Raw genomic sequence first — 27,999 nt, 5'->3', positions numbered from 1 at the left:
TTTTTGGTTGCCCGATTCATTCAGGTCCCAGCTGCCCTGTTTCTCTCAGCTCACACTTTCAGCAACTTGCCATGCAAAAAATTAAAAAATCAAACATGCAAGGGCAATCAGCAGATTCCATGAGAGTGTGTATATGAAAGAGTGAGTGTGTGTATGTCTCAGTTTGTGAATGTGTGTGTTTGTGCCTATGTAAGTAAATATAATAATCAGCCTGGACAAAGGATTGAACCAAATACCTCCCTGGTCTGTGTGGCCCAGTACTACACTGGACAGTGCATGCACTCTTACAAATAGAATTCTCAATGGTTTTCCATACAGTATCCCATGGCAAAGATCTGAAGCAGAGCCTTGTGTTAATGTTTTATTCTGTGTTTTCCATTTATCAGTTCCTGTGAGTTCAAGACATTAATATCCAGACACTTAGGTGGCAGCTGTGATCATCAATCAGCTGGTAGGATTTTGACGGCTGCTTCCACCCTCCCTGACTATTTTCACCATATTGCTTTAAAAACCGTTCTCTTCTGTCCCTCGCTCACATTATCTGATCAGGTAGATTGCAGTCTCTGATGTTCAAACACTGATGTTATTTTTCAGAACCTCTGCACTTACGTTACATGACCCTCTTGTTCCTTTTCACAAACCAGCTGTTCATTTGCTGAGCTCCGTTCATTGATGCTGGACATTTTGTCTTTTGTGCTCCTTAGGATAAGGTTTGGCAGTGCTGAGGTTAACATACTCTATTCTAGGCACCCAGTGCTTGAATCAAGCACACCCAGCAGTTAGATGCAGTGTAACTTTAACTGTGTGTGTCAGCCCTAACTCAGAAGAGAGGCTCCAGCTGCACTTATGTGACATTCTTCTGTTATCTACACCAACCATCTTATGACCTGTCTGAGTGAGATTACCAGTTTAGTGTCATTTTGTACTGAGCTAAATACAGTTTTGTGCTTTGGGCACAGGATATATGTTTCTGGAGAAAAATGTAAAATATTTTTCGAATTATAAAATAATAGAAGGTTAGAGGCTGAATTGGATATAATTAATACCTCATTGGTCCAAAACTAGTTCATAGCTGTTCAGTAATGTTTATGCAGTTATCACTGTTACAATTAATGTACTGCTATATGAAAAGAAATAAGCTCCTATGATTAGCAAAATAAACAAATGAAATATTGTAATATAAAAGCAAAACACTGCGGATGCTAGTAATCTGAAACAAAATCAGAAAATGCTGGGAAAACTCAGCAGCTCTGGCAGCATCTGTGGAGAGAGAAACAGAGTTAATGTTTGAAATATTGTGTAATGGTAAAGCACAGAGTAGAAAGTCCCAGCCAGTGATGTGAGCCAGGGTATCAGCTGAAATCAATGGCTAGCTTCAGCAGGATTGGGATAGGACAAAATCTGCTCGGGTCTCATAGGAGCATAGGAACAGGAGCAGGTTGTTCAAACCATGAGCCGGTTCAGACATTCAATCAGATCATGGCTGATCTGTATCTTCACCCCACTATTGGTTCCATAACCCTTAAAATCTTTAAAGTTTCCACTCCTAACAGCTGTTCGGGGTTTCATGATTAAAAATACCCACATGTGAGACATGATCCTCCAGGGATCGATAGACTGCTGACATTCACTCCTTTCATAGATTGTTACAGCACAGAACGTTCATTAGGCCTAGAAGGATTTAAAATTGATGAGGAGGTATTGGACAAGCTGTCAGTACTTAAAGTTGATAAGGCACCAGGACCGGATGAGATGCATCCAAGAATATTGAAGGAAGTGAGAGTTGAAATTGCAGAGGTACTGGCAATAACCTTTCAATGGTCCCTGGATTCGGGGGAGGTGCCGGAGGACTGGACAATTGCAAACATTATGCCCTTGTTCACAAAAGGTTGTAAAGATCTGCCTTGCAATTATAGACCAGTCAGTTTAACTTCAGTGGTGGGGAAACTTTAAAAACAATTATCCGAGATTTAATTAGTAGTCACATGGAAAAATTTGGATTGATTTGGAAGAGTCAGCATGGATTTGATAAAGAAAATCATGTCTAACTTGCTAGAGTTTTTTGAAGAGGTAACAGAGATGGTTGATGAGGGCAAGGCCATTGATGTGGTGTATGTGGACTTCCAAAAGGCATTCAATACAGTGCCACACAACAGACTTGTGAGGAAAGTTATAGGTCATGGAATAAAAGGGACAGTAGCAACGTGGATACAAAATTGACTGGGGGATAAGAAACCGAGAGTAGTGGTTTAATGGATATTTTTTAGGCTGGAAGAAGGTTTGTAGTGGAGTTCCCCAGGAGTGGGTATTGGGACCCTTGCTTTTCCTGATATATATAAATGATCTAGATCTTGTTGTGCAGGGAACAATTTCAAAGTTTGTGAATGACGCAAAACTTGGGAGGATTGTAAATGGTGAGGAGGACAGTGTAGAACTTCAAAAGGACATTGACACATTGGTGGAGTGGGCAGATGGGTGGCAGATAAAGGCAATCATAATGCCATTGAATGTCATGGGACAATGGTTAGATTCTCTCTAATTGGAGATGGTCATTGCTTGTCACTTGTGTGCCGGCAATGTTACTTGCCACTTGTCAGCCCAAGCCTGGGTATCATCCAGATCTTGTAGTACTTGAACATTAGAAATAGGAGCAGGAGTAGGTTATTCGGCCCCTCAAGCCTGCCCTACCATTCAGCAAGATGCCCCAGGCCTCAACTCCTGTTTCGCGCCAGCTCCTCATAGCCCTCAAATCCCTGATATTTCAAAAATCGATCTACCTCCTCCTTAAAGACTCTCAGTGATGTAGCCTCCACAACTCTCTGGGGTAAAGAGTTCCAGACATTCATTCCAGATGTTCCAGACAGAAGAAATTCCTTCGCATCTCAATTTTAAACGAGTGTCCCCTTATTCTGTAACTATGTCCCCTAGTTTGACATTCCCCCACTAGTGAGAGCTGTATTGTATTGTTAAAAGTTCTTTTTCACTTCCATACAGCTCCTGAGGTCTACACATGGCGAATAGTGGCTATGGAGGTGACATGGAGAGTCTGAGGGCCAGGGGGTTGGGGGGAGGCACCGTGCTTGAGGTGAGGTCCAGAGAGCATGACAGTTTCAGAAGCAACTAGGACAAAGTCCCAGAAAAGCAAGGTTGGCCTTCTAACCAGCCTGCCTTGGCACTCTGTGCTCCCAGCAGCACCTATGCTTTGCTTCCAAGGTCATGGGCTTCAGTGTACTGCCACCACTATACTTCAGTGTAGTCACATATCAGACTCTGTGCAGCTTCCCAATCACTTATGTATGAACGTGGTCAGGGAAGATGATGACGTAGTGGTAATGCCACTAAACTAGTAATCCAGTGGCACAGGCTAATGGTTTGTGGAATGGGTTCAATCCCACCACCACAGCTGGTGGAACTTACATTCAATTAATAAACCTGGAATATAAAGCTAGTCTCAGTGACCATGGAACTATCATCGATTGCCTTAAAGACCCATCTGGTTCATTAAGGTCTTTTAGGAAATCTACTGTCCTTACCTGGTCTGACCCACATGTGACTCCAGACCCACAGCAATGTAGTTGACTCCTAACTGTCTTCTGGAATATTACGTTAAAGGGCAATGAAGGATAGGCAATAAATGCGCCCACATCCCTTGAAAGAATAAAGGAAAAAAGCGACCAGTAGGTTCCATGTTAATAAGTAATGAGCAAACTGTAGATAATTGTGTTATAATAAGGGGTCATTTATCTTGCATTGATTATCAAATGATCAAATTCAATGAAATTTCATTTGATAAGGAGAAACCATAGTTATTAAGATTCTATGGGTGGAATTTTACGCTGATGGGATTTTGTGGCCAAACTCAATGGACTTTTGAATGGCTTGGCGCATTTTATGGCCCCGCCCAGCTGCGATAGGGCCATAAAATTCTGCCCTATATTTTGGTAAAGCAAAAGTTAACGGGATAAATCAGAGACTGAATACAGCAAACTGGTCAAAACTGCTTTCAGGTAAATTTACAGATGAAAGGCGGGAGGTGTTCATTAAAATATTTAGCTTAAGGACCAATATAAACCCCTTCAGAGGAAAGAGTTCTATTTACCAAATTAAACAGCCAGGTCAACAAAAGAGGGCTAGCACAAAACTAAAAGAAGGAACATATAAATGTACAAAGAAAAATATAGATCCAAGCAACTGGGAAAGAACAGCAAAAAGGAAAAATACTAAGAGCTGGAGGAAGAGAATATGAAAAGAAATTTTGAGGGACACAATAATTTTATAATTATGTTAGAAGAGAAAAGGTAATCAGGGTAATGTTAGCTCTTTAAAACAGAAGTGGGTAATAATAACAAAAACATGTATTTATGTAGCACCTTACATGTAATAACGAAATGACATACTTTTTGAACAATTACTTTGTTTCAGACTTCACAGTGGAGGAAGGTAACATAACTAACATGGAAAGGATATTAATAATGATGCAACAATTTTGAGCCACTCCAGTCCATTGGTGAAGGGGTCCACTTTAAGCACATGGGGGACGAACAGCATTGGATTGGATTTTTTGGCCCTGGTTATTCCTTAATGTGTCTCACACAGATATCCAGGCTACATCTCTATCCTCCAGCATGCCATTGAGCTATGGTACCACGAGCCTTCATGTACAACACCTATCTTGAAACTGATGGCTGAACTTGTTCACAACAGGTGAGTAACCGTGTTTGGGAGTATTTACCTTTCACTGGAAATTTTTAAAAATGCCCAGCTGGTCACTCCTGCATCTGAGAAAAAGGTTAACACCCTTTATCCAAAGATCCCTAAGACAACACCTGTTGTTCCATTTCAAACTCTGCCAGCATTTTCTGTTTTTACTTCAGATTTCTAGCATTTTTCAAGTTCCTCTTTAGTAGCGCGCCATTCTCAGAACTCAAGAATATATGTTTTCCTCCCTCCCCCGTCAACTAAAGCACAATGAACTTCCCCCAGCACTGTCCTGGGGCAGTGGAAATTACTAGATTGTTTTGAACGACAAATAAACAAGTCAGAACAGCCAGTGTTCCTGCTTTTCCCAGTTCCCCAGTACAGTAGAGACATTGGAGGGGATTGTAACAGGCAAGTGGAGGTGGATCTGGGTGCGTGCGTGTGGGGGGTGACATCCAATCAGAATCCAGAAATAATCCCTCTCACTTCTGGGTTACCCCCAAGTGAACATAGGAAATAGTAGGCCATTCGGCCCTTCGAGCATGGTCCGCCATTCAACTAGAGCATGGCTCATCTTCTACCTCAATGCCATTTTCTCGCACTAGCCCCATAGCCCTTGACATCTTTAATATCTAGAAATCTATCAACCTCTGACTTAACCATGTTCAATGACTGAGCCTTCACAGCCCTTGGGGTAGAGAATTCCAAAAAATTGTCCAGATTCATCAAAGATTATGAGGATTGGCGGAATGTGGAGTTGAGGCCACAATTAGAGATGGCATGATCTTATTGAATGGTCGAGCAGGCTCAAGAGGCCAAATGGCCTACTCCTGCTCCTAATCATACAAATTATGTACCACTCTCCGAATGGACAAATTCCTCCTCACCTCAGCAAGTTTGAAGGTGTGTGGTAAACCCACGAGCAGCTGTCAGGCAAGTAAGTAAATTATATGAACAGCAAATTATGTGTCTCTTTAACTCTGCATTATGGCTTTAACAGTAGGCAGACCTACTTCCCAAACTGTCAGTAACTCGTCAGGATCAACCAGTTGAGTGTACAGTGAGGATAGCTTCTTCAGTAAAACTGACAGGCTGGCAAGACTGGCCGGAATTTTCCTGCCCTGTTGGCATCAGGTGTCATGGGGGTGGGGTGTGTGGGTTGGGTGGGCAAGACGGCCAAAAATCTGTTTCACGTCATCGTGAAACCGGTTTGCGATCGTCTGCCCCACCTGTCAGTGGCGGGCCACATCTCCCACTGCTGCACGTTGGGTACCTAATTTCAACTCTGTATCTCATTAGTAGCCCAGCTCACCTGAATCACCCGCTCATGCTGGATCATTTGGGCACGTCGGTGTGATTGCATGCCAACATGTTTCACAATTGTACATAAGCAACATGCACCTGGCGAGCTGCACTTCTCTCGTGTCTTTGAGGCTAGCTTCAGGCAGCACTCGTGGTCATCAGCACCAGGCTTCATGGGCAGCACCACATCACTTTTAGCAGGAGATCACAGGCAGGTCCCCACCTACCAGCCGAGCCATAAGGTGGGGATGGCTTTTCAATGGCTGCAGGGCTAGGGCTTGCTTGGGGAAGGGGGAGAAGTGACCTCAAGCAAGGGAAGAGGTTGCAGGGCAAGAGCTGTACTGGGGAAGTGGGGTATCCCAGGGTGTGTGGGGGGGGCATATTTAGATTTTTGCAAGATGGAGAGGGCTGAGGAGGCAGTCTCCTGAGGAGATGAGGCCAGATGGAGATGTGTGCATATGTGTAAGAGAGTGAGTGGTGATGTCCCTTGAGCTGGCAGTGAGTGAGATTCCAGTGAATGTGTGATGGCCTTGTGTGTGTGTGAGTTGAGAGTGATAAGATGGTTCCCTTACCCTGGCGGCACAAATGAGATCACTCATCTGTTTTTGCACTGGATGGCCGACCTCTTGTGTGCAGCATTGGTACTGACCACCTCTGCCACTGCCCCCCAAGCCGGAGTGATGAGACTGTGACCAGAACGTTTGGGGGGGTCGGGTAGAGGACATCACTGCGACCAGAAGGCAACCAGGGATGCGCCACTGAATCGGGGGTCTGCACTTTTCTTGGTTTTTGGGGCCATGTATTCACCAAAGTGGTTCTGGGCTGCAAGCATTGAGGAGTGTACTCAAGACTGCAGTTTAAATATGGTGCCCTGCGTGAGGAACTGCCGAGGTAATGGTATGGCGGGCAAATCAGAGGCCGCCCGGCTGTGAGTTGGCACGTTTCCAGTGGCTGCATGATTAATGAGATGGAAATAAGACGATATGGCGCACAAACCTGCCATTGCGGCTGGCGGGTAAAATAACTTTTTCCCCGCTCACTACTGCACTTTGTGCAAATCTAGGACAATTCTCCTCCTTGATCAGTGAAATGAGAATGAGAAATCTGGTAGACAGCTTTCTCACACCTCTCCATTCCTATAGTTGCTGCAGCCTTCAAACTCCATTTGTCTTTGAGCCTTCATGATCCCTCAAACAGTTTTTCAACAGTTGAAAAGCAAAGTAATATAAGTTCGAAAAAGTAGGAAGTTACAATTAAGGAAAAAAGTGAGGTGGCATACATTATCAGGAAAAGCTACTGATAGACAAAATGGATGTGATGTATTTTTGTATTTTTATTTATTTTCTCAGCGTGTATCTTGTTCCAGGGCTGAAGCTCTGCTGTGCAGTTTGATAGTGAAGCACACCACGAGAGCATTGTATTTTCATACAGCCTGATTGTGTTGTTATTAAGGATCCCAATCGCAGGCAAGTGACTAAATCCTGCAATATCTGCTTTTAAATGTGGTTGTGAGCTAACTGCATTGATCTCATGGGGATAACTCAGTGACAGGATGTTCCCAGGTTCAGTCCTCTGTCTGTCCAGAGCTGGCTAGTCTCAGCTGATGATAGCCGTTAGGAATGCTACAATTAGTCTAAGTACTCTTGTATTATCAGGGATAGATCAGCCAAGGTTCCTGTTTTTTTCTTCATCCTGAGAGCTGTGCTTGGAAGTACTGGGTTCTGAATGTAGCCCAACTGTGGTGCTCCCTTCTGACACTCACAGCTGAGGCTCACATACAAATAACTCCTTGGAGGTGATCGGGGCCCATTGAGTGTATCCCAGGAAGGAGAGGCAGGAAGAAAATTAGTGGAGAAAAATTGGTGAAAAGCAAATTACTTTAGAAAAAGCTACTTAATAACAGCAATAATTCAGCAGCCTAGACCAAGTGGCAGCCTTAAAGCAGCATAGATCAGTCCTGTTGTAAAATTAGACTGTCACTAATGTTTTGAGTTTGACCTTCTTGTCAGGGTACCTGGTAATATTCTCCCTGATCTTGCAGCACTGATCCCACAGCTTTCCATCTCATCTCTCAATCCATTGTTTCCGTAGAAGACATAAGAGAGTTATTAAAAATAATAAATCTCTGATGTTTTCCATGGAAACAGTGGAATGAGAGGTCACATCAGAGTCCATAAGCCTTACTGTAAGACGGGTCTGGAGTCTAACCAGCTTCCTCTATGAGAGGGCTGTAAAATGAAAGACCACAGTGACAGTGCAAGAGGAGTAAACTTTCATCCCAAAGTAAACCCAGGATAAATTTCTGTGCATCTGATTAAATTATATGTTTAATTTAATCTTGGCATATTGTAGAAGTTTTAAAACTTTATGATTGCGTGAATTTACAGCACAAGGTGACAATTCAGCCCATTATCCTTTAAAATTCCTTTTTCAAATATTTATCTCTCCCTTTATAAAGCTATTATGTATTTTGCTACCACACTAATACAGGTAGGACATTCTTAGTATGAATAATACTTTTCACTGGATGACAAATTTGGCCTTGCGGCCTGGCTGCCCATTATATATCCTGCCTGATTTAGCCTTTACTTGGCACTAGTTGGATAAAAATGTCAGGACAGAGTGTAACAGGTGGGCAATCTGTTACTCCAAATCCTGTGCATCTCCCCCTCCATTTCGAACAAACCTCTACACCAGTGGCTCTCAAACTTTTTTTGTGCATGGACCATTTAGGCAGGGCAAGAGTCACCATGGAACACCGACCAGTCCTACCCCACCCACTTTTACTTGCCACCACAAAAAAAACTCATCAGAATTAATAGGAAGAATGACTATAGCCTATACATTTAAGCTATAAATTAACTAAAATATTTCACTGCTTTTTCACTATTAAATGTAATTTAATGTACATTAATTTTATTATTAAATATAAGTAAATTATTCGTGCCAGAAACAAAATTTTTATTGAAGTGAGGTGTTTGAAAGATTGCAATGAATATGAAATTGATGATGGTACTCTGATGCTTCTGAAATAAAAACAACCAGCACATTTTATGCCCAGGACATTTTCACATTATAAATATTAATACTACAAGAAAACTGGTTTATTTGGAACATTCTAAATATGTTATAAAATCACCACAATCTTTTTCTGAGAAACTAATACTTACATCTATATTAATCACACAAAATCAACAGGAGCATAAATCTTTCTAATAAAACTGCATTGTTGTTGCTTGCACTTATGATGACTTGGCCATGACTTGCCAACCAATCAGCACCCTTTTCTCCTGTAGTTTAATCGTTGTAATCGTTTGAAATTTGGCATTATTGCGTTTGTTCTGATGAGTGCAGGATGAAAAGCTTCAACAACATGTCTCTCTTTTCAGCAATATTCAAGAAAGGGCACTCATCAGATGGGATCAGGATCTAGCTCAGCTGTAGAAAGCTCTCCGCTATCAGAAAAAAAGCCTGCTGACTCTCTGTCTAAGCTCACAAGGGTGGCTACTTGAGTGAGATGGAAGAGAGCTGTCAGCACGAGACCCATACAGTAGCAAATGATTGTTGGCACAAGAATAGGGGAAGAACATTTAGGTGGGGTAGAATTCATCCATCCATCTAAAAGTTAGTCAGTTAAATTAGGGTGTTTTTGTGTTTTACCTTGTGTTACTAGAAGTGTTTACACAAGCTCCAGGAATCAAGATCTTTCAGCCAAGCAATCTGAGAGAAAAAAATTCTTCACAATATAAGTGATGACCATATGACTGTGGTAAACACTGCAGATACAAAATTTGCAGAGAATTCTGGCAGCATCTAGTGACATGAGGTGTGTGTGTGTGTGTACTAATATATAAATATACATCGACTGAACTTCTTTGGTCTTCAAAGCAAGAGATGTCTGTGCTAGGATTGATCAATTTGGGCACCTGCTGTCACCATTTAGCTCTCTCAGGCCAGCTATAATGGTACCACACAATGGTAATTGCACCGAAGGAGGCCATTCAACCCACCCTGCCCATGCTGGCTCCCTGCAGCTAGACCTACTCCTTCATCTTTTCCCCATTGCCCAGCAATTTTTTTTCTCTTCAAGTGTTTATCCAATGCCCTTTTGAAACCTACAATTGCCTCCACCCCGATCACACTCTCAGGCAGTGCACTGCAGATCCTAATGAAATGCTGCATAAAAAAGTTTTCTTCATGTTACCATTGCTTCTTTTACCAATCTCCTTAAAACGGTGACCTATAGATCTCGACCCTTCTGCCAATGGGAACGGTTTCTTCTTATCTACTCTGTCTAGACCTCTCATGATTTTAAACACCTCTATCAAACCTCTTCTCAACCTTCTCTTCTCCAGTCTATCCTCGTAACTGAAATTTCTCACCCTTGGATCCACTATCACAAACCTCAGCTGCACCCTCACTAAAGTCGTCTTATTTTTTCTAAAGTGGAGTGCCCAGAATTGGACACGGTGGCTGGGATTTTCAGTGCCCGCCAGCCTCAGGCGTGTTCGGAGAAGTGAACGGACAATATGGCGCGATCGGTTTTACAATGGTGTGAAACCAGTTTGCGATCATCCACTCAGTCCACTGATGGTGGGCTGCGTTTCCTGCCATGGGACATTGGAAACATCATTCTGCATATCATTATTAGGCCTGCCCACCAGAATCGTCACCCCACCCCCATTGGATTGTCCTGACGTGTTTCACAGCAGCACATAAAAGGTGTGCACTTGGCAGGCTACATTTTGAGGAGAACTCAGAGGACAGTACACAGTAACATTTTGCAGCACTCACCAGGGTCACCTGTTGGTCTTCAAGCTTGAGGTGCATGGTGGGGGAGGCAAGGGCAGCCTGCAGTTGAGGTGACTTGGGGGGTTGGGCTTGCAAGGGCTGCCCTGCATTATGGGTGGGGGGTAGGGTGGGAGAGGGAAGCAGCCAGGCATTAGGGATGCATTATATAAAGTGATCATTCCTCTGCAACTGAGAGTTCAGGCACAGCCATTGATACAATTGGAGTCAGGCTTCTAGCTTATATGCCTGCTCAAGCAACACAGAGGCATCAAAGTGCCACCAAATGCTCCAGAGCTTTTCACCCCTCATGCACAGACTGCAAAACAATGAGCATTTTAGTGGACTGCAGAACAGTTGGACGACTGTGCCTGTCATACAATCTCCTTGCCTGTGGAGCAGTCATTGGTGGAGGTGCTCACAGCCCCTTGCAATGTCAGCATCACATTTTGGACCAGTCTCCCCACTGATTCAAGCTAACAGTGCTGCCTTGCAGTATGGGTTAGGAGAATGCTTGCGCCTGAGCTGAGAGCAAAGTATGCAGTCCAATGGGCAAAGCTGCTGCCAATCAGTTGGGTGGAGTGGGGTGGAGGAAGGTGGGGTTTCAGGCAGCCATGCAGCACACTAATCTCAGGCCATCCAAGTGATGGCCAGCACTCTCCGCAATGCATTAAGGGGCCTTCAGACTTAACCAAGTCAGGTTCTTAGTACACCCATGCTAACCCACATGTCTCTCTCTTTCATCTTGTAGGAGGAGCACATAAGGATCATGGAGCCTGGTGAACTAGCTGTATGCCTCATGGGATACTGAGAGCGAAGATGACAGAGGAGAGGGCAACTGAGGCACCTGGCTGCACAGAGGGGGGAGCAGCACCCTCAGGAAGAAGGGGCAGCTGGGGCTCCCGCATACGCCATTGAAAAGCCACAGTGAGCCATTGCTGGTCAGCGCTTAGTGACAGCTAAGGTTTATAGATGCTGCCTTTCATTCCTGCAGATGACTGAGAACCAGTGTCGCCATAGACTATGCATGTCTAGGGAACTGGTTGGTCACATCTGTCAACCCCTGAATGATTTGGTGACCTGGAGGGCATGCACTGCCAGTGGCCAAGGTGCTCTATTTCTGCACCAGTGGTTCCTTCACAGGTGATCTCTGTGGGATCTCCGAAGCCTCCATCCACAAATGCATCCATGAGGTCAAGGATGCATCTTCACGAGGGCACACAACTTTGTGCATTTCACCCGGGACCAAGCAAACCAGGAAGCAAGTGTGATTGGATTTGCCCAGATCTTGGGTTTCCCACAGGTGCAGAATGCCAATGGTGTGGCACTCAGGTCTCCGTCACAATACGCAGTCAACTAAATCAACCGCAAGAGCTTCCATTTGCTGAATGTGCAGCTGGTGTGCGACCATCAGAAACGCATCCTGCAGGTCTGCACACGGTTTCCAGGAAGTGTGCACAACCCCTACATTCTCAGCCAGTCACAGATCCCTGACGTATTCCAGGGTCCACAGAAGCTGCAGGGGACAAGGGCTACCTGCAGAGGCCGTGGCTGATGGCATCCATGCGGCTGCCTCAGACTGCAGCAGAGCTACGCTATAATGAGGTTCATGCTGCAACTTGCAACTTGGTGGATTAGACCATCAGGATGCTGAAAATGAGGTTCCAGTGCCTGGACCAGTCTGGTGGAGCCCTGCAATACAGTCCACAGAGTGTGTCATGCATCGTGGTCGTCTGCTGAGCCCTTTACAACCTGGCGCTGCAACGCGGAGAGGAGCTGGCTGAGGAGGAGATGGAGGAGCTGGTGGTCCCCTCGGTTGAAGAGGACGCTGACGAGGATAAGGGTGAGGACGTCCTAGAAAGCAATGATAACGGGGATGAGGCAGGCACACTCAGGAAGCCCTCTTGCTGCTAGATTTGTGGAGGATGATGATAACATGCAGTGAGGAGACCTATAGATCCTCACATTGCATCTGCGCACGTTTGACTCCAGTCTGGCTTATGGCACCACGCATACCCGCTGTGATAATGCTTCTGTCACGGAGCCACAGCGGAGGCCCTAATAGTTGCTCGATTGCAGGAGGATGATGACGACATGCAGTGAGGACACTCCATAGATCTTCACATAGCCTCTGAGAATATCTGACTCCTGTCTGTCCAAGGGCAGCTCGCTTGCGCTCTGTGATCAGGGTCAAATCACAGAGACACAGCCATGAAACTTTAGAAGCACCTGATCTTATGTCCATCTTCAGCATGTGATCCCTTCAGGAGCACAGTGTGACTGGTCACAGATGCTGAAGAGATGGGGGCCAGCCCCACCTTAAAGGAGCTGAGAGCACTTAGAGAGAATGGCAGAACTCTGTGACGCCAGCCCACCACGTTCTGGCAGCAATGACCAGCACCGCCGAGGTGCAGGCATCAGTAATGTGTCCAGGAGTGTGAGGCCAAACCAGCACTTTGGTCAGAAGGCTACAAAAGCACAGGGAAGAGGCCCTGGACTGAGACACCTGCCTCTATCTTATGCAGAAGAGTTTCACATCTGAGTGAAAAGAACACTGCTCATTAGAACAAGGCAGGGAGACATTCTTGGGAGTTTATTAACAATAGTAAACAGGATGTACAAGTGATTAATACCCATGCTCAGGCTGTGCAACTACATCTTCTTAGGAGCCTACGGCCATACTAGTCTGAAAACGCCTGATCTCGTCTGATCTCGGAAGCTAAGCAGACTCAGGCCTGGTTAGTACTTGGATGGGAGGCTGCCTGGGAATACCAGGTGCAGTAGAAAATAGCTTGGCCTAAATAGCCAAGTGGTTATGGTACTGGGCTTGTAACCCCAAGATCAAGAGTTCAAATCTCACAATGGCAAATTATGAAACAATGTAATTTCATCTGAATAGAAACAGATGGAAATGTGTTTGTACTCGAAAGAGTTACAATAAATAACAATAATATTATGGCTTGGCCTAAATAGCCAAGTGGTTATGGTACTGGGTTTGTAACCCTAAGATCAAGAGTTCAAATCTCACAATGGCAAACTATGAAACAATATAACTTCATCTGAAACAGATGGAAACAGGTTTGTACTCGAAAGAGTATCAAGAGTTCAAATCTCACAATGGCAAACTATGAAACAATGTCACTTCATCTGAAATAGATGGAAACATGTTTGTACTCAAAAGAGTTACAATGAGTAATTGCAAGAGCTTAAAATAGTTCAAATCGTACTGGTTGTGATTTTGTCCGGGACATCATCCACCATTCCCAGAGGGCTGGTCTGTCGAGCGCCTTCCTGTCTCTCGATCAGGAGAAGGCGTTCGACAGGGTGGATCACGAATACTTACTCGGAACTCTGCGAGCTTTCGGGTTCGGGACGCATTTGCCGGGCATCGGGGTGGTCCTTTCGGCTTACGCCGATGACGTGCTCCTTATGTTTAGTGACCCGGCTGACCTGCGGAGGATGCGCGAGTGCCAGGAGGTCTACTCTGCCGCTTCTTCTGCCAGGATCAACTGGGGTAAATGTTCTGGACTCCTGGTCGGTCAGTGGCAGATGGATCCCCTACCCGAGGAGCTCAGGCCTTTCACCTGGAGCAGGACCAGCCTCTTCTACCTGGGGGTCCATCTCTGCCCCGCTGAGGAATCCTGGCCGGCAAACTGGCAGGAACTGGAGACGAAAGTCACCGCTCGCCTGCGGCGCTGGACAGGACTGCTCCGAGTGCTATCTTACCGAGGTCGAGTTCTGGTCATAAACCAGCTGATCGCCGCCATGTTGTGGTATCGGCTGGTCACTTTGACCCCTCCCCCGGACTTTGTCACAAGAATCCAGAGATTGTTAGTCGACTTCTTCTGGGACAAAAGATTGCACTGGGTCGCTGCCGAGGTTCTGAGTCTCCCGCTTAGGGAGGGTGGTCAGGCGCTAGTGTGCCTACGCACACAGGTGGCGACTTTCCGCCTTCAGACCCTGCAGCGATACCTCTACGTCGAGCCTCCTCCTAGATGGTGTGCCCTGATGACGTATTTCTTCCGTCAGGTGCACGGCCTGAATTATGACGTGCAGCTCCTGTTTATAGAACAGCTGGGCCTCGGTGGCTCCTTGCAGGCGTTGCCCGTCTTTTACCAGGACCTGATCAAAGTCTGGAAAGTGGTCGCCTCGCGACGCAGCTCTCCCCCGTCAGGAGTAGCAGCTATCGTCAGAGAGCCGCTGCTCAGGAATCCGCCCCTCCGTCCTTTTCAGTGGTTGGCGGAGAGGAGGGCTGTGGCCGCAGGGGTGACCAGGATCGGGGACGTGCTGGGTGGCGGAGGACTGGGCTGGATGCTCCCGCAGGAGTTGGCGCGACGCGCGTCTGTGAGTGTCCAGGTCGCAGCCGATGCCATCCAAGACCTGAGAACGGTCGTGCTCGGACCCGACGTTATTTTGGGTCTTGAGGTGGCCCAGGTGCGCGGTGGTCTTCCGTCTGAGCGTTCCCCTGTTCGGACGGAATTTCACATTGGCCCCAAGCCCCGAACCCTCCCTCGGGTGCTGGTGCCCCGCAATATGAGCCGCCTCGGGGACATGCCCTCTGTGCCTTTTGGCACGGCAAAGAGGGGCTTTTTGTACGGACTGCTGCTGCACACCTTCCATTTTCTCGCCCTTGTCCGTCGACCGGACACGCCCTGGCGTGCCTTGTTGCCGTCCGGCGGCGGAGGCCCCCGATGGGAGGCCCTCTACGGAGGTGTCCTCCCCCTTTCTATCGGGGACCTGGGTTGGAGGGTGTTGCATGCAGCAGTCCCTTATAATAAGAGGATGCATAGGTTCACGGACTCTCAGGACACGTGCCCTTTTTGCGGTCTTGTGGAGTCCGTGGACCATGTATACGTAGGGTGTTGTAGGCTGCACTCCCTTTTTAGTTATTTGAAAAACCTTTTATTGATGTTTTGTTTGCACTTCAGCCCCACGCTCCTGATCTATGGGCACCCGGTGCGGAAGGGGGTCGGGAAGGAGGAGGACCGCCTCGTGAACCTGCTCCTGGGCCTGGCCAATTTGGCCATTAACAGGTCCAGGCAGCGGGCGATCGACGGGGGAGTCCCGCCCGATTGTTTGTCCCTCTTCCGTGGCTACGTTCGCTGCCGGATGTCCCTGGAGAAGGAGCACGCGGTGTCTGCTGGCACTCTCGAGGCCTTCCGTGCTCGGTGGGCACCGCGGGGACTGGGGTGTTTTGTTGACCCCTTTAATCACATTTTGATTTAAAGTTTGTAAGTTTCCTTTAAACTTTGTTCTTGGTTTTACAGCTGACCTGAATTAGGGGCTGTGCCTGATTTATCCCAATTTTGTTGATTTGGTTTTCATTTAAAAGATTATCAAGAGTTCAAATCTCACAATGGCAAACTATGAAACAATATAACTTCATCTGAAACAGAAGGAAACAGGTTTGTACTCGAAAGAGTATCAAGAGTTCAAATCTCACAATGGCAAACTATGAAACAATGTCACTTCATCTGAAATAGATGGAAACATGTTTGTACTCAAAAGAGTTACAATGAGTAATTGCAAGAGCTTAAAATAGTTCAAATCGTACTGGTTGTGATTTTGTCCGGGACATCATCCACCATTCCCAGAGGGCTGGTCTGTCGAGCGCCTTCCTGTCTCTCGATCAGGAGAAGGCGTTCGACAGGGTGGATCACGAATACTTACTCGGAACTCTGCGAGCTTTCAGGTTCGGGACGCATTTGCCGGGCATCGGGGTGGTCCTCTCGGCTTACGCCGATGACGTGCTCCTTATGTTTAGTGACCCGGCTGACCTGCGGAGGATGCACGAGTGCCAGGAGGTCTACTCTGCCGCTTCTTCTGCCAGGATCAACTGGGGTAAATGTTCTGGACTCCTGGTCGGTCAGTGGCAGATGGATCCCCTACCCGAGGAGCTCAGGCCTTTCACCTGGAGCAGGACCAGCCTCCTCTACCTGGGGGTCCATCTCTGCCCCGCTGAGGAATCCTGGCCGGCAAACTGGCAGGAACTGGAGACGAAAGTCACCGCTCGCCTGCGGCGCTGGACAGGACTGCTCCGAGTGCTATCTTACCGAGGTCGAGTTCTGGTCATAAACCAGCTGATCGCCGCCATGTTGTGCTATCGGCTGGTCACTTTGACCCCTCCCCCGGACTTTGTCACAAGAATCCAGAGATTGTTAGTCGACTTCTTCTGGGACAAAAGATTGCACTGGGTCGCTGCCGAGGTTCTGAGTCTCCCGCTTAGGGAGGGTGGTCAGGCGCTAGTGTGCCTACGCACACAGGTGGCGACTTTCCGCCTTCAGACCCTGCAGCGATACCTCTACGTCGAGCCTCCTCCTAGATGGTGTGCCCTGATGACGTATTTCTTCCGTCAGGTGCACGGCCTGAATTATGACGTGCAGCTCCTGTTTATAGAACAGCTGGGCCTCGGTGGCTCCTTGCAGGCGTTGCCCATCTTTTACCAGGACCTGATCAAAGTCTGGAAAGTGGTCGCCTCGCGACGCAGCTCTCCCCCGTCAGGAGTAGCGGCTATCGTCAGAGAGCCGCTGCTCAGGAATCCGCCCCTCCGTCCTTTTCAGTAGTTGGCGGAGAGGAGGGCTGTGGCCACAGGGGTGACCAGGATCGGGGACGTGCTGGGTGGCGGAGGACTGGGCTGGATACTCCCGCAGGAGTTGGCGCGATGCGCGTCTGTGAGTGTCCAGGTCGCAGCCGATGCCATCCAAGACCTGAGAACGGTCGTGCTCGGACCCGACGTTATTTTGGGTCTTGAGGCGGCCCAGGTGCGCGGTGGTCTTCCGTCTGAGCGTTCCCCTGTTCGGACGGAATTCCACATTGGCCCCAAGCCCCGAACCCTCCCTCGGATGCTGGTGCCCCGCAATATGAGCCGCCACGGGGACATGCCCTCTGTGCCTTTTGGCACGGCAAAGAGGGGCTTTTTGTACGGACTGCTGCTGCACACCTTCCATTTTCTCGCCCTTGTCCGTCGCCCGGACATGCCTTGGCATGCCTTGTTGCCGTCCGGCGGCGGAGGCCCCCGATGGGAGGCCCTCTACGGAGGTGTCCTCCCCCTTTCTATCGGGGACCTGGGTTGGAGGGTGTTGCATGCAGCAGTCCCTTATATTAAGAGGATGCATAGGTTCACGGACTCTCAGGACACGTGCCCTTTTTGCGGTCTTGTGGAGTCCGTGGACCATGTATACATAGGGTGTTGTAGGCTGCACTCCCTTTTTAGTTATTTGAAAAACCTTTTATTGATGTTTTGTTTGCACTTCAGCCCCACGCTCCTGATCTATGGGCACCCGGTGCGGAAGGGGGTCGGGAAGGAGGAGGACCTCCTCGTGAACCTGCTCCTGGGCCTGGCCAAGTTGGCCATTAACAGGTCCAGGCAGCGGGCGATCGACGGGGGAGTCCCGCCCGATTGTTTGTCCCTCTTCCGTGGCTACGTTCGCTGCCGGATGTCCCTGGAGAAGGAGCACGCGGTGTCTGCTGGCACTCTCGAGGCCTTCCGTGCTCGGTGGGCACCGCGGGGACTGGGGTGTTTTGTTGATCCCTTTAATCACATTTTGATTTAAAGTTTGTAAGTTTCCTTTAAACTTTGTTCTTGGTTTTACAGCTGACCTGAATTAGGGGCTGTGCCTGATTTATCCCAATTTTGTTGATTTGGTTTTCATTTAAAAGATTATCAAGAGTTCAAATCTCACAATGGCAAACTATAAAACAATGTAACTTCATCTGAAACAGATGAAAACGTGTTTGTACTCGAAAGAGTTACATCTTTCTCTTGAGCTTGGCCTAAATGGCCAACTGGTTATGGTACTGGGCTTATAACCCCAAGATCAAGAGTTCAAATCTCACAATGGCAAACTATGAAACAATGTGACTTCATCTGAAACAGATGGAAATGGGCTTATACTCGAAAGAGTTACATTTTGCTTGGCTTAAATAGCCAAGTGGTTATGGTACTGGGTTTGTAACCCCAAGATCAAGAGTTCAAATCTCACAATGGCAAACTATGAAACAATGTAACTTCATCTGAAACAGATGGAAACAGGTTTACTCAAAAGAGTATCAAGAGTTCAAATCTCACAATGGCAAACTATGAAACAATGTGACTTCATCTGAAACAGATGGAAATGGGTTTGTACTTGAAAGAGTTACTCCAGCACCACTTGATTATACAAAGCAGTTTAACATGATTGTTGATGCCAGTGATTTAAGAGTTAGTGCTGTTTTTTGGACGGAATTCCACATTGGCCCCAAGTTTGTAAGTTTCCTTTAAACTTTGTTCTTGGTTTTACAGCTGACCTGAATTAGGGGCTGTGCCTGATTTATCCCAATTTTGTTGATTTGGTTTTCATTTAAAAGATTATCAAGAGTTCATTTTCTTAACGATCTCGTGGAGGCAATTGTGGATTCAGTTGGTTCCCTGATACTGAGGAGAGAAGGTGTGTGGTGTTGGTGTTGCTGCTCCTCAGTGTTTCAACTGTTTCTGCTGCTGCCTTTGGGGTTGTTGCTTCTGCTGTGTGCTGCTGCTGCTTCTGCTGCTGCTCCTCCAGTGCTGCTAAAGGAGAGAGAGGGAGAGAAGAGAACAGTTGCTGCTGTTGATACAGGACAGGAAGGCCAGGAGGCCAGGACTGAGTTTAAAAAACAACATCCTAGGTGGGTGTCTGAACTGTGTATTTTTGTTTAAGGTGGGGGCAATTAAGGACTGTGTTTTTGTAGGGGGAGGCAAGAAGACTGCCAGAGGAGTTGGGGAAGGAAGAGAGGGAGGGTGTGTGTGTGTGTGCTGAAACCATCTTTCTGCCACCCCTCCCCCAACCCAGCCCTTTTCCCAGTAAGGCCAGCAATAGCTGGTGAAGACATCGCCTCCCCCTGCCTGAAGAACATCAGGCCCCCACCCACCGTCCATCCACCATCGAGGACACCCACCTGGACATTTACCTCTTTCCCTCCTGTGCCTCCCTGTCTTTTACTCCTCTCCCTCCTCTCCTCTCCTGCCTAAAAGAGGGGAGGTTGTTTCTCCCTCTCTCCCCCACCCCCTTTCCTCCCTATATATATAAAAAAATATATAAAAAAAACCAAAATGGCCAATCCTTCCCGGGGTGGGCGTGGCTCTGGCCCTAAGGCCAATTCACCATCGCCTGTGGCCGGGCCCTCGAGGGCTAATGTGGAGGCGGTTTTGTCACCGGTGGCAGGGCCTCAAAAAAAGAAAACTTATGCGGGGGTGGTTGCTTCTGCGGCTCCAGCTGCTCCCGCTGCCCTGTCACCTTTCCGCCTCCTGACCAGGGCCCTTGGGGTAAAGAGCTATGCTCACCCTGAAATGACAATAGAGGCCTGCGTAAAGGCTATGGCTGGGGTCGTCGGCCCCTCAGCCATTGTCGCGGCCTCTAAAATGTATGGGAAGGCCATATTCTTCTTGAGGTCCGAGCGGGCGGTGCACCTCGCCCTGCAAAAAGGACTCACTGTGGGCGGGACTTTTCTGGCGGTGGACCCCCTTGAGGCCACCGCCCAGAGAATTATTATTTCGAACGTCCCGCCTTTTCTATCCAGTGAGCTCCTCCTCCCCCACCTTAATAAATTGGGGGAGGTCAGGTCGGGGGTTGCACCAATCCCGCTCGGCCTCAAAGACTCGGCCCTCCGCCATGTGTACTCCTTCCGGCGCCAGGTATTTGTCCGCTTGGCCCAGGAGGAGTGCCTGGAGGGGGCCTTCGTTATCAATTTTGAGGGGACCGCCTATCGGGTCTTCTGGACCGTGGAGGGCATGCGGTGCCATGCTTGTAAGGAGGCGGGGCACGTGAGAAAGAACTGCCCCGCCTCCAAGGCCACGAGCCCCACCCAAGCGGCCACGGCTGGCACCGCCCCTCCACCCCCGCCACCACTCCATCTCCCTCCCCGCAAGGGGAAGCGACGCCGGTGGCCACTGCCATCTCGGCTGCCGGTGAGGCGGGGGGAGAGCCCCCACGCCGTAAGAAGGCGCAGAGGAAGACCCGCAACCTGGAGGCGGCCCCTGAAACGCCCCAAAACCCCCAAACACCTGCAAGCACCGGCTCGGGGGAAAAGACATCATCCGGCCCCGGCGTCGTGTCCGCGTGTGCTCCCGGGCCCGTGGGTGCTAAGGCGCCGAGTGCTGGGCCCGGCGTCGTTTCTGCGCGTGCTCCCGGGGCCGGCGGGGAAACGACGCGGGACCCCGAGCCGGGGTATCTAACACCCAAAACCCAGAGGGTGGAGTGTCCGGGAGGGCTGGACATGGAGGAGGGGGCCTCGGAAATGGAGGTCTCCCTAGCCCCCAGCCTGACCCGGAAGAGACGTCACGCTTCGGAGGAGGAGGTGGGTGATGCCCAAACTGAAGAAGTTGGGTGTGTCCCTTCCCACGATGAAGAGGTGGTGGCGTCTCCGCCAAGTAAAATCTCACCCTGTCCTCTGGGGGAACTCAAAACCCCTGCACCGACTCCCACCACTGTTACCCCTGTCAACCTGCTGCAGTCCCCTGAACAGGGCCCCTCGGGGGTCACTGAAGGCACCTCCCTTGAGGTGGTGCCCGACTCAGAGACCCTCGATACCCCCGAGGTACCTTCTGGCTCATCGGGGGACTGTAACTTTCAAAATTTAAAAAATGTCAACGGGTCATTGGGTGGCGGCGAAAAGGAAGGCCTTCCCGCTCCCTCCCAAACCTTAGCACCGGGCGTCCTAGTTTTGGGTCAGGAGCTTGTCCTGAGCTCCCCGGACGTCCCGGTGCCAGGAGGAGAGCGGGCATCAGAACTGCCGCTGCCCTCTGACCCAAAACCTTTAGAGGAGACCAGAGAGGACCCCTCTGGCCTTGATCCTGGGGGTGGGATCGAGGTACAGGTGGGGCCAGCTGGCAGCTCCGAATCAGCCCCCGTACTCAATGCGGGGGAGGGGTCGGAAGCTGGAGGCGACGACCTGGAGGAGGACGGGGTGTCCGTGGTGAGCGCTGGAGATTACGCTGAATCGCTTTCAAGCGAGGCGGTGGATCCCCTGGTGCCCTCCACTGACTCCCCCCTCATCCCCCCAAGGGAACTCCGGGACTTTTTGGCGAGTCATCGCGGTCGCCGAGACAGGGTTCAGTTGGCCTTGGACCGGTGGCATTCTTTTCCGCTGGTGTTCTGGTCCACTCGCGAGGCTCTCAAGTCTCCTGAGTTGGATAGGAACGCGCGGCGGAGGGTCCAAACGTTTCTCGCTGGGCTCCTGAAGGAGAGGAAGGACTAAAAAGTCCTCTTCTTCTTTTTAATGACTTAAGGTGAAGGTTTGATGTACCTTTGACAATGAAGACGACTATAGCCAGCCTCAACATCCGCGCCAGCAGGGCCGCACAGCGCAGGTTCCAGAACTTCTCGGTCCTCAGGGACGGGAAGTATGCGTTGTGCTTCCTGCAAGAAACCCATACCGTTCCGGGAGACGAAGCCACGTGGCTCCTGGAGTGGCGAGGGGGGGTCTACATGAGTCACCTAGCCTCCAATTCTGGCGGGGTGGCTATCTTGTTGGCCCCGCATTTTCAGCCGGAGATCTTGGGGGTCAAGGAGCCGGTGCCAGGCCGGTTGCTGCACCTGACTGTGCGTCTGGGGGGGGCGGTGCTTCACTTTGTGAATGTGTACGCTCCCCTGGGCACGCAGCAGCAAGCGAGCTTCTTTGAAGAAGTGTCCACTCATCTCGGCTCCATCGACGCTGGCGAGTGCATCGTCCTCGGGGGGGATTTCAATTGCACCCTCGGGGTCCGGGACCGTCACGGTACCCCGCACTGCACGCGAGGTGTGAGTAAGTTGCGGGACCTGGTCAGGTCCTTCGACTTAGTGGACGTCTGGCGAAATCTCCATCCTGACTCCAGCGTGTTCACCTTTGTGTCACCTGGAGTCGGAGCGTCCAGACTCGACCGCCTTTATGTTTCGAAGGCGTACGTGTCCTGCGTTCCGGCTGCTTCTATACAGCAGGTTCCGTGCACGGACCACCGTCTGGTGTGGGCGGAGCTCACTTCGTTCTGCGCTCGGACGGGGTCCGCGTAATGGCATTTTAATAACCTGTTGTTGGAAGACCAGCGGTTCCTGGACTCGTTCCGTCGCTTCTGGGCCGGCTGGAGAAGGAAGCGGGGAGGCTTCCCCTCCTTGAGGCTATGGTGGGACGTGGGCAAGACTCACGTCCGAGTTTTCTGTCAAGAGTACGCGAAGGGGTCGACAAAGAGACGCAAATCCAGGGTCGAGGAGTTGGAGAAGGAGGTGCTCGACCTGGAGGCACGTCTCCGTCAGCCCGACGCGGACCCGGCCCTGCGGTCGGTGTACGATGAGAAGAAGGGCGCGCTGCGGGACCTGCAACTGGTCGGGTCTCGGGGCGCGTTCGTGAGGTCGCGGATCTGTTTCCTTAAGGAGATGGACCGTGGCTCTCCCTTCTTCTACTCACTGGAAAAAAGGCACGGGGTCCGTAAGCAGCTCTTTACGCTGCTGGCCGACGACGGATCCCTTGTCTCGGATCCGGAGGGCATCAGGGCCATTGCCCGAGATTACTACACTGCCCTTTTCTCTCCGGATCCGTCCAGTGAGGAAGCTTGCAGAGTTTTGTGGGAGGACCTGCCGCAGGTCGGCCCGGAGTGCGCCGGAAAGCTCGACTCCCCTATAAGTCTGGGGGAGCTGACCGGCGCATTCGACGGTCTTTCTAGGGGCAAAACCCTGGGACTAGACGGGCTGACCGTGGAGTTCTTCAGGGCGTTCTGGGACGTCTTGGGGAGCGACTTCGCGGGGGTCCTGGGGGAGAGCATTGCTACCGGGGAGATGCCCCTTTCGTGGCGCAGGACCGTGATTGCCCTGCTGCCGAAGAAGGGGGATCTCCGCCTTCTTAAAAACTGGCGCCCGGTCTCCCTCCTCAGCACGGACTACAAAATCTTCGCCCGAGCCATGTCTTCTCGGCTCGGCACCGTGCTGGACCACATGATCCACCCTGACCAGTCCTACACCGTCCCGGACCGAACCATTTATGATAACATCCATCTGGTCCGGGACATCATCCACCATTCCCAGAGGGCTGGTCTGTCGAGCGCCTTCCTGTCTCTCGATCAGGAGAAGGCGTTCGACAGGGTGGATCACGAATACTTACTCGGAACTCTGCGAGCTTTCGGGTTCGGGACGCATTTTGTCGCCCAGATCCGACTTCTGTACACCGCCGCGGAGTGTCTAGTGAAGGTTAACGGGTCCCTGACGGCGCCCCTTCGCTTTGGGAGAGGGGTACGTCAGGGCTGCCCCCTGTCTGGCCAGTTGTATTCTATCTGCGTGGAGCCTTTCCTGCGCCTCTTGCGGAGGAGGTTGTCAGGATTGGTTCTGTGCGGGCCGGGCATCGGGGTGGTCCTTTCGGCTTACGCCGACGACGTGCTCCTTATGTTTAGTGACCCGGCTGACCTGCGGAGGATGCGCGAGTGCCAGGAGGTCTACTCTGCCGCTTCTTCTGCCAGGATCAACTGGGGTAAATGTTCTGGACTCCTGGTCGGTCAGTGGCAGATGGATCCCCTACCCGAGGAGCTCAGGCCTTTCACCTGGAGCAGGACCAGCCTCCTCTACCTGGGGGTCCATCTCTGCCCCGCTGAGGAATCCTGGCCGGCAAACTGGCAGGAACTGGAGACGAAAGTCACCGCTCGCCTGCGGCGCTGGACAGGACTGCTCCGAGTGCTATCTTACCGAGGTCGAGTTCTGGTCATAAACCAGCTGATCGCCGCCATGTTGTGGTATCAGCTGGTCACTTTGACCCCTCCCCTGGACTTTGTCACAAGAAGCCAGAGATTGTTAGTCGACTTCTTCTGGGACAAAAGATTGCACTGGGTCGCTGCCGAGGTTCTGAGTCTCCCGCTTAGGGAGGGTGGTCAGGCGCTAGTGTGCCTACGCACACAGGTGGCGACTTTCCGCCTTCAGACCCTGCAGCGATACCTCTACGTCGAGCCTCCTCCTAGATGGTGTGCCCTGATGACGTATTTCTTCCGTCAGGTGCACGGCCTGAATTATGACGTGCAGCTCCTGTTTATAGAACAGCTGGGCCTCGGTGGCTCCTTGCAGGCATTGCCCATCTTTTACCAGGACCTGATCAAAGTCTGGAAAGTGGTCGCCTTGCGACGCAGCTCTCCCCCGTCAGGAGTAGCGGCTATCGTCAGAGAGCCGCTGCTCAGGAATCCGCCCCTCCGTCCTTTTCAGTAGTTGGCGGAGAGGAGGGCTGTGGCCGCAGGGGTGACCAGGATCGGGGACGTGCTGGGTGGTGGAGGACTGGGCTGAATGCTCCCGCAGGAGTTGGCGCGACGTGCGTCTGTGAGTGTCCAGGTCGCAGCCGATGCCATCCAAGACCTGAGAACGGTCGTGCTCGGACCCGACGTTATTTTGGGTCTTGAGGCGGCCCAGGTGCGCGGTGGTCTTCCGTCTGAGCGGTCCCCTGTTCGGACAGAATTCCACATTGGCCCCAAGCCCCGAACCCTCCCTCGGGTGCTGGTGCCCCGCAATATGAGCCGCCTCGGGGACATGCCCTCTGTGCCTTTTGGCACGGCAAAGAGGGGCTTTTTGTACGGACTGCTGCTGCACACCTTCCATTTTCTCGCCCTTGTCCGTCGACCGGACACGCCCTGGCGTGCCTTTTTGCCGTCCGGCGGCGGAGGCCCCCGATGGGAGGCCCTCTACGGAGGTGTCCTCCCCCTTTCTATCGGGGACCTGGGTTGGAGGGTGTTGCATGCAGCAGTCCCTTATAATAAGAGGATGCATAGGTTAACGGACTCTCAGGACACATGCCCTTTTTGCGGTCTTGTGGAGTCCGTGGACCATGTATACATAGGGTGTTGTAGGCTGCACTCCCTTTTTAGTTATTTGAAAAACCTTTTATTGATGTTTTGTTTGCACTTCAGCCCCACGCTCCTGATCTATGGGCACCCGGTGCGGAAGGGGGTCGGGAAGGAGGAGGACCTCCTCGTGAACCTGCTCCTGGGCCTGGCCAAGTTGGCCATTAACAGGTCCAGGCAGCGGGCGATCGACGGGGGAGTCCCGCCCGATTGTTTGTCCCTCTTCCGCGGCTACGTTCGCTGCCGGATGTCCCTGGAGAAGGAGCACGCGGTGTCTGCTGGCACTCTCGAGGCCTTCCGTGCTCGGTGGGCACCGCGGGGACTGGGGTGTTTTGTTGACCCCTTTAATCACATTTTGATTTAAAGTTTGTAAGTTTCCTTTAAACTTTGTTCTTGGTTTTACAGCTGACCTGAATTAGGGGCTGTGCCTGATTTATCCCAATTTTGTTGATTTGGTTTTCATTTAAAAGATTATCAAGAGTTCAAATCTCACAATGGCAAACTATGAAATAATGTAACTTCATCTGAATAGGAACAGATGGAAACGGGTTTGTACTCGTTAGAGTTACATCTTCTTAACTTTCCTAACCCTACCGCTGTGTCTTGTTGCTCCCTGGACATCCACAGCAGAGGTGGAGGCAGCCTGCTGACTGCCAAACCCTGTTTTTGATGACCTTGGTGGGCATCCTCCAGAGGGCTGAGACTTGGAGGGCCCTGGCCTGGTTTCGAGGTCATACTATATGGCACTGGCATCCTCCTCGGCCTGTGGAGCTGGAGCTGCTGAGGTCACGGGAAGACCAATTCGGATGGCCTGGACACACCTGCAGTCACCTGGATGGATGGCTCTGAGGGGACACCTGCTGATCCTGCTCCCTTTCGGAGCCCAAGGACCCCAGGCTGACCTCTTGAGGAGAAGGGGTAGCTAGAGTGAGATTGATCGGTCCCATATGCCTCTCGTGTACACACTCTTGGAGGCCAACTATAGCATCAGCGATGGAGTTCAGCCCACGCAGCAGTGCAGGAGCGACATCCTGGACCAAGGTCTCCATGGCGGCTGCCATCCTACCAGTGTTGACCTCAGTGTGTTGGCATGCTGGCGCTATCACCTCAGCCTGAAGACAGATGGACTCCTCCATCGTTCCTTGCAATCTGAGGAGCACACCCAACATCCCTTCCTGATGTTCCTGAGCTTGCCTTTGCAGCTCCACCAACTGTGACATGACCAAGTCCAGAGGCTCATCACCTGACTCAGACTCAGCAAATTTCTGCCCTCCAGCAGTCCTCCAAGTGTCGGGCACCTGGAAAGTCCCTCCCTCCGCCTGCTGTGGATCAGACAGTGCTATGTGCTCACCAGATTGTGATCCCAATGCTATTCTAAAGCTAGGTCCCTCTAAAGTGTTTGTCTCTGCGCCAGTGGAGGATGTGGCTGAGTGCTGTGATGTGACTTCAAGGAGGGTACCTCCAGATTCCTCTTCAGAGGTTTCTTCACAGCTTGATTGGAGGCTCTAGGTCATGGACTCCGTTGGCTGTTCCCCAGATGTGCTTGCAAAAGTAAGGAGAGATAATTAGTGCATGGCAGTGGCCTATGAAACAGGATATATTACTCACAGCAAGGTTATCTGATGTATGTTGCACTGCTGGACCCTCACTTGGTAGAGCACCGCCAACCTCACTGTCAGCACAGGACCGGTCCAGATCTTCAGCAATTTGTACACATATATCCCAAGGTCTTTCTGTTCCTGCACCCCTTTGGATCCTGCCCTTCATTTTATTTTGTCTCTCCATGTTCCTCCTGTGAAAATGTATCATTTCACACTGCTCGCAGTAAATTCCATCTGCCATATGTCCACCCATTCTACCAGCCTGTCTGTGTCGTCTCAAAGTTTATCATTATTCTCCTCACGGTTCACAATGCTTCCAAGTTTTATGCAAATTTTGAAATTGTGTCCAGTGCACCAATTCTAGATTATTAATATATTATCAAGCAAAGCAGTGGTCCTGGTCCCAACCATCGGCCCCACTATATACCATCCTCCAGTTCAAGATACAACCGTTCCCCACTATATCCTGTCACTCAGCCAACATCATATCTATGTTGCCAGTCTCCTTTAGATCATGAGCTTCAACTTTGCTGATAAGTTTATTTTACTCTTTTGAATACCAATAAAATAGACTAATGAACAAATAAACTAATTAAATTGACAGCCCCTTAAAGGGGCACTGTAACAAAACAACAAAACTTTTGAAGGAAACTTAATAAAAGTAAGAATGCTATTTTGAGGGCTGATTGGCACTTTGTCTATACAGTCAGCATTACCTTTGTTAACCCTCTCTGTTACCACATCAGATAACTTAATCAAGTTAGTCAAACACAATTTGCCTTTACCAAATGTGTGTTGGCTTTCCTGAATTAATCTATA

General features: G+C 50.0%; 1 protein-coding gene and 1 pseudogene across 1 annotated transcript in view; both read left to right on the top strand.

Moving 5' to 3' along the window:
- LOC121281476 (ran-binding protein 17-like) overlaps positions 1-27,999 on the top strand; it is a gene marked incomplete at its 5' end in the record, with an annotated part of 1,080,904 nt that overhangs the window by 693,397 nt on the left and 359,508 nt on the right. The window contains one exon of the mRNA XM_041194421.1: positions 4,597-4,704. Within this exon, the coding sequence (XP_041050355.1) occupies positions 4,597-4,704 (108 nt within the window). The remainder of the gene's footprint in view (positions 1-4,596; positions 4,705-27,999) is intronic.
- Positions 13,457-13,575, top strand: LOC121281669 (annotated as a pseudogene).

The sequence above is a fragment of the Carcharodon carcharias genome, chromosome 8 (genome assembly GCF_017639515.1).
Source record: "Carcharodon carcharias isolate sCarCar2 chromosome 8, sCarCar2.pri, whole genome shotgun sequence".
Lineage (NCBI taxonomy): Eukaryota > Metazoa > Chordata > Chondrichthyes > Lamniformes > Lamnidae > Carcharodon > Carcharodon carcharias.
Note: the sequence above shows the minus strand (reverse complement) of the source record. Positions and strands in the feature narration are given on the sequence as shown.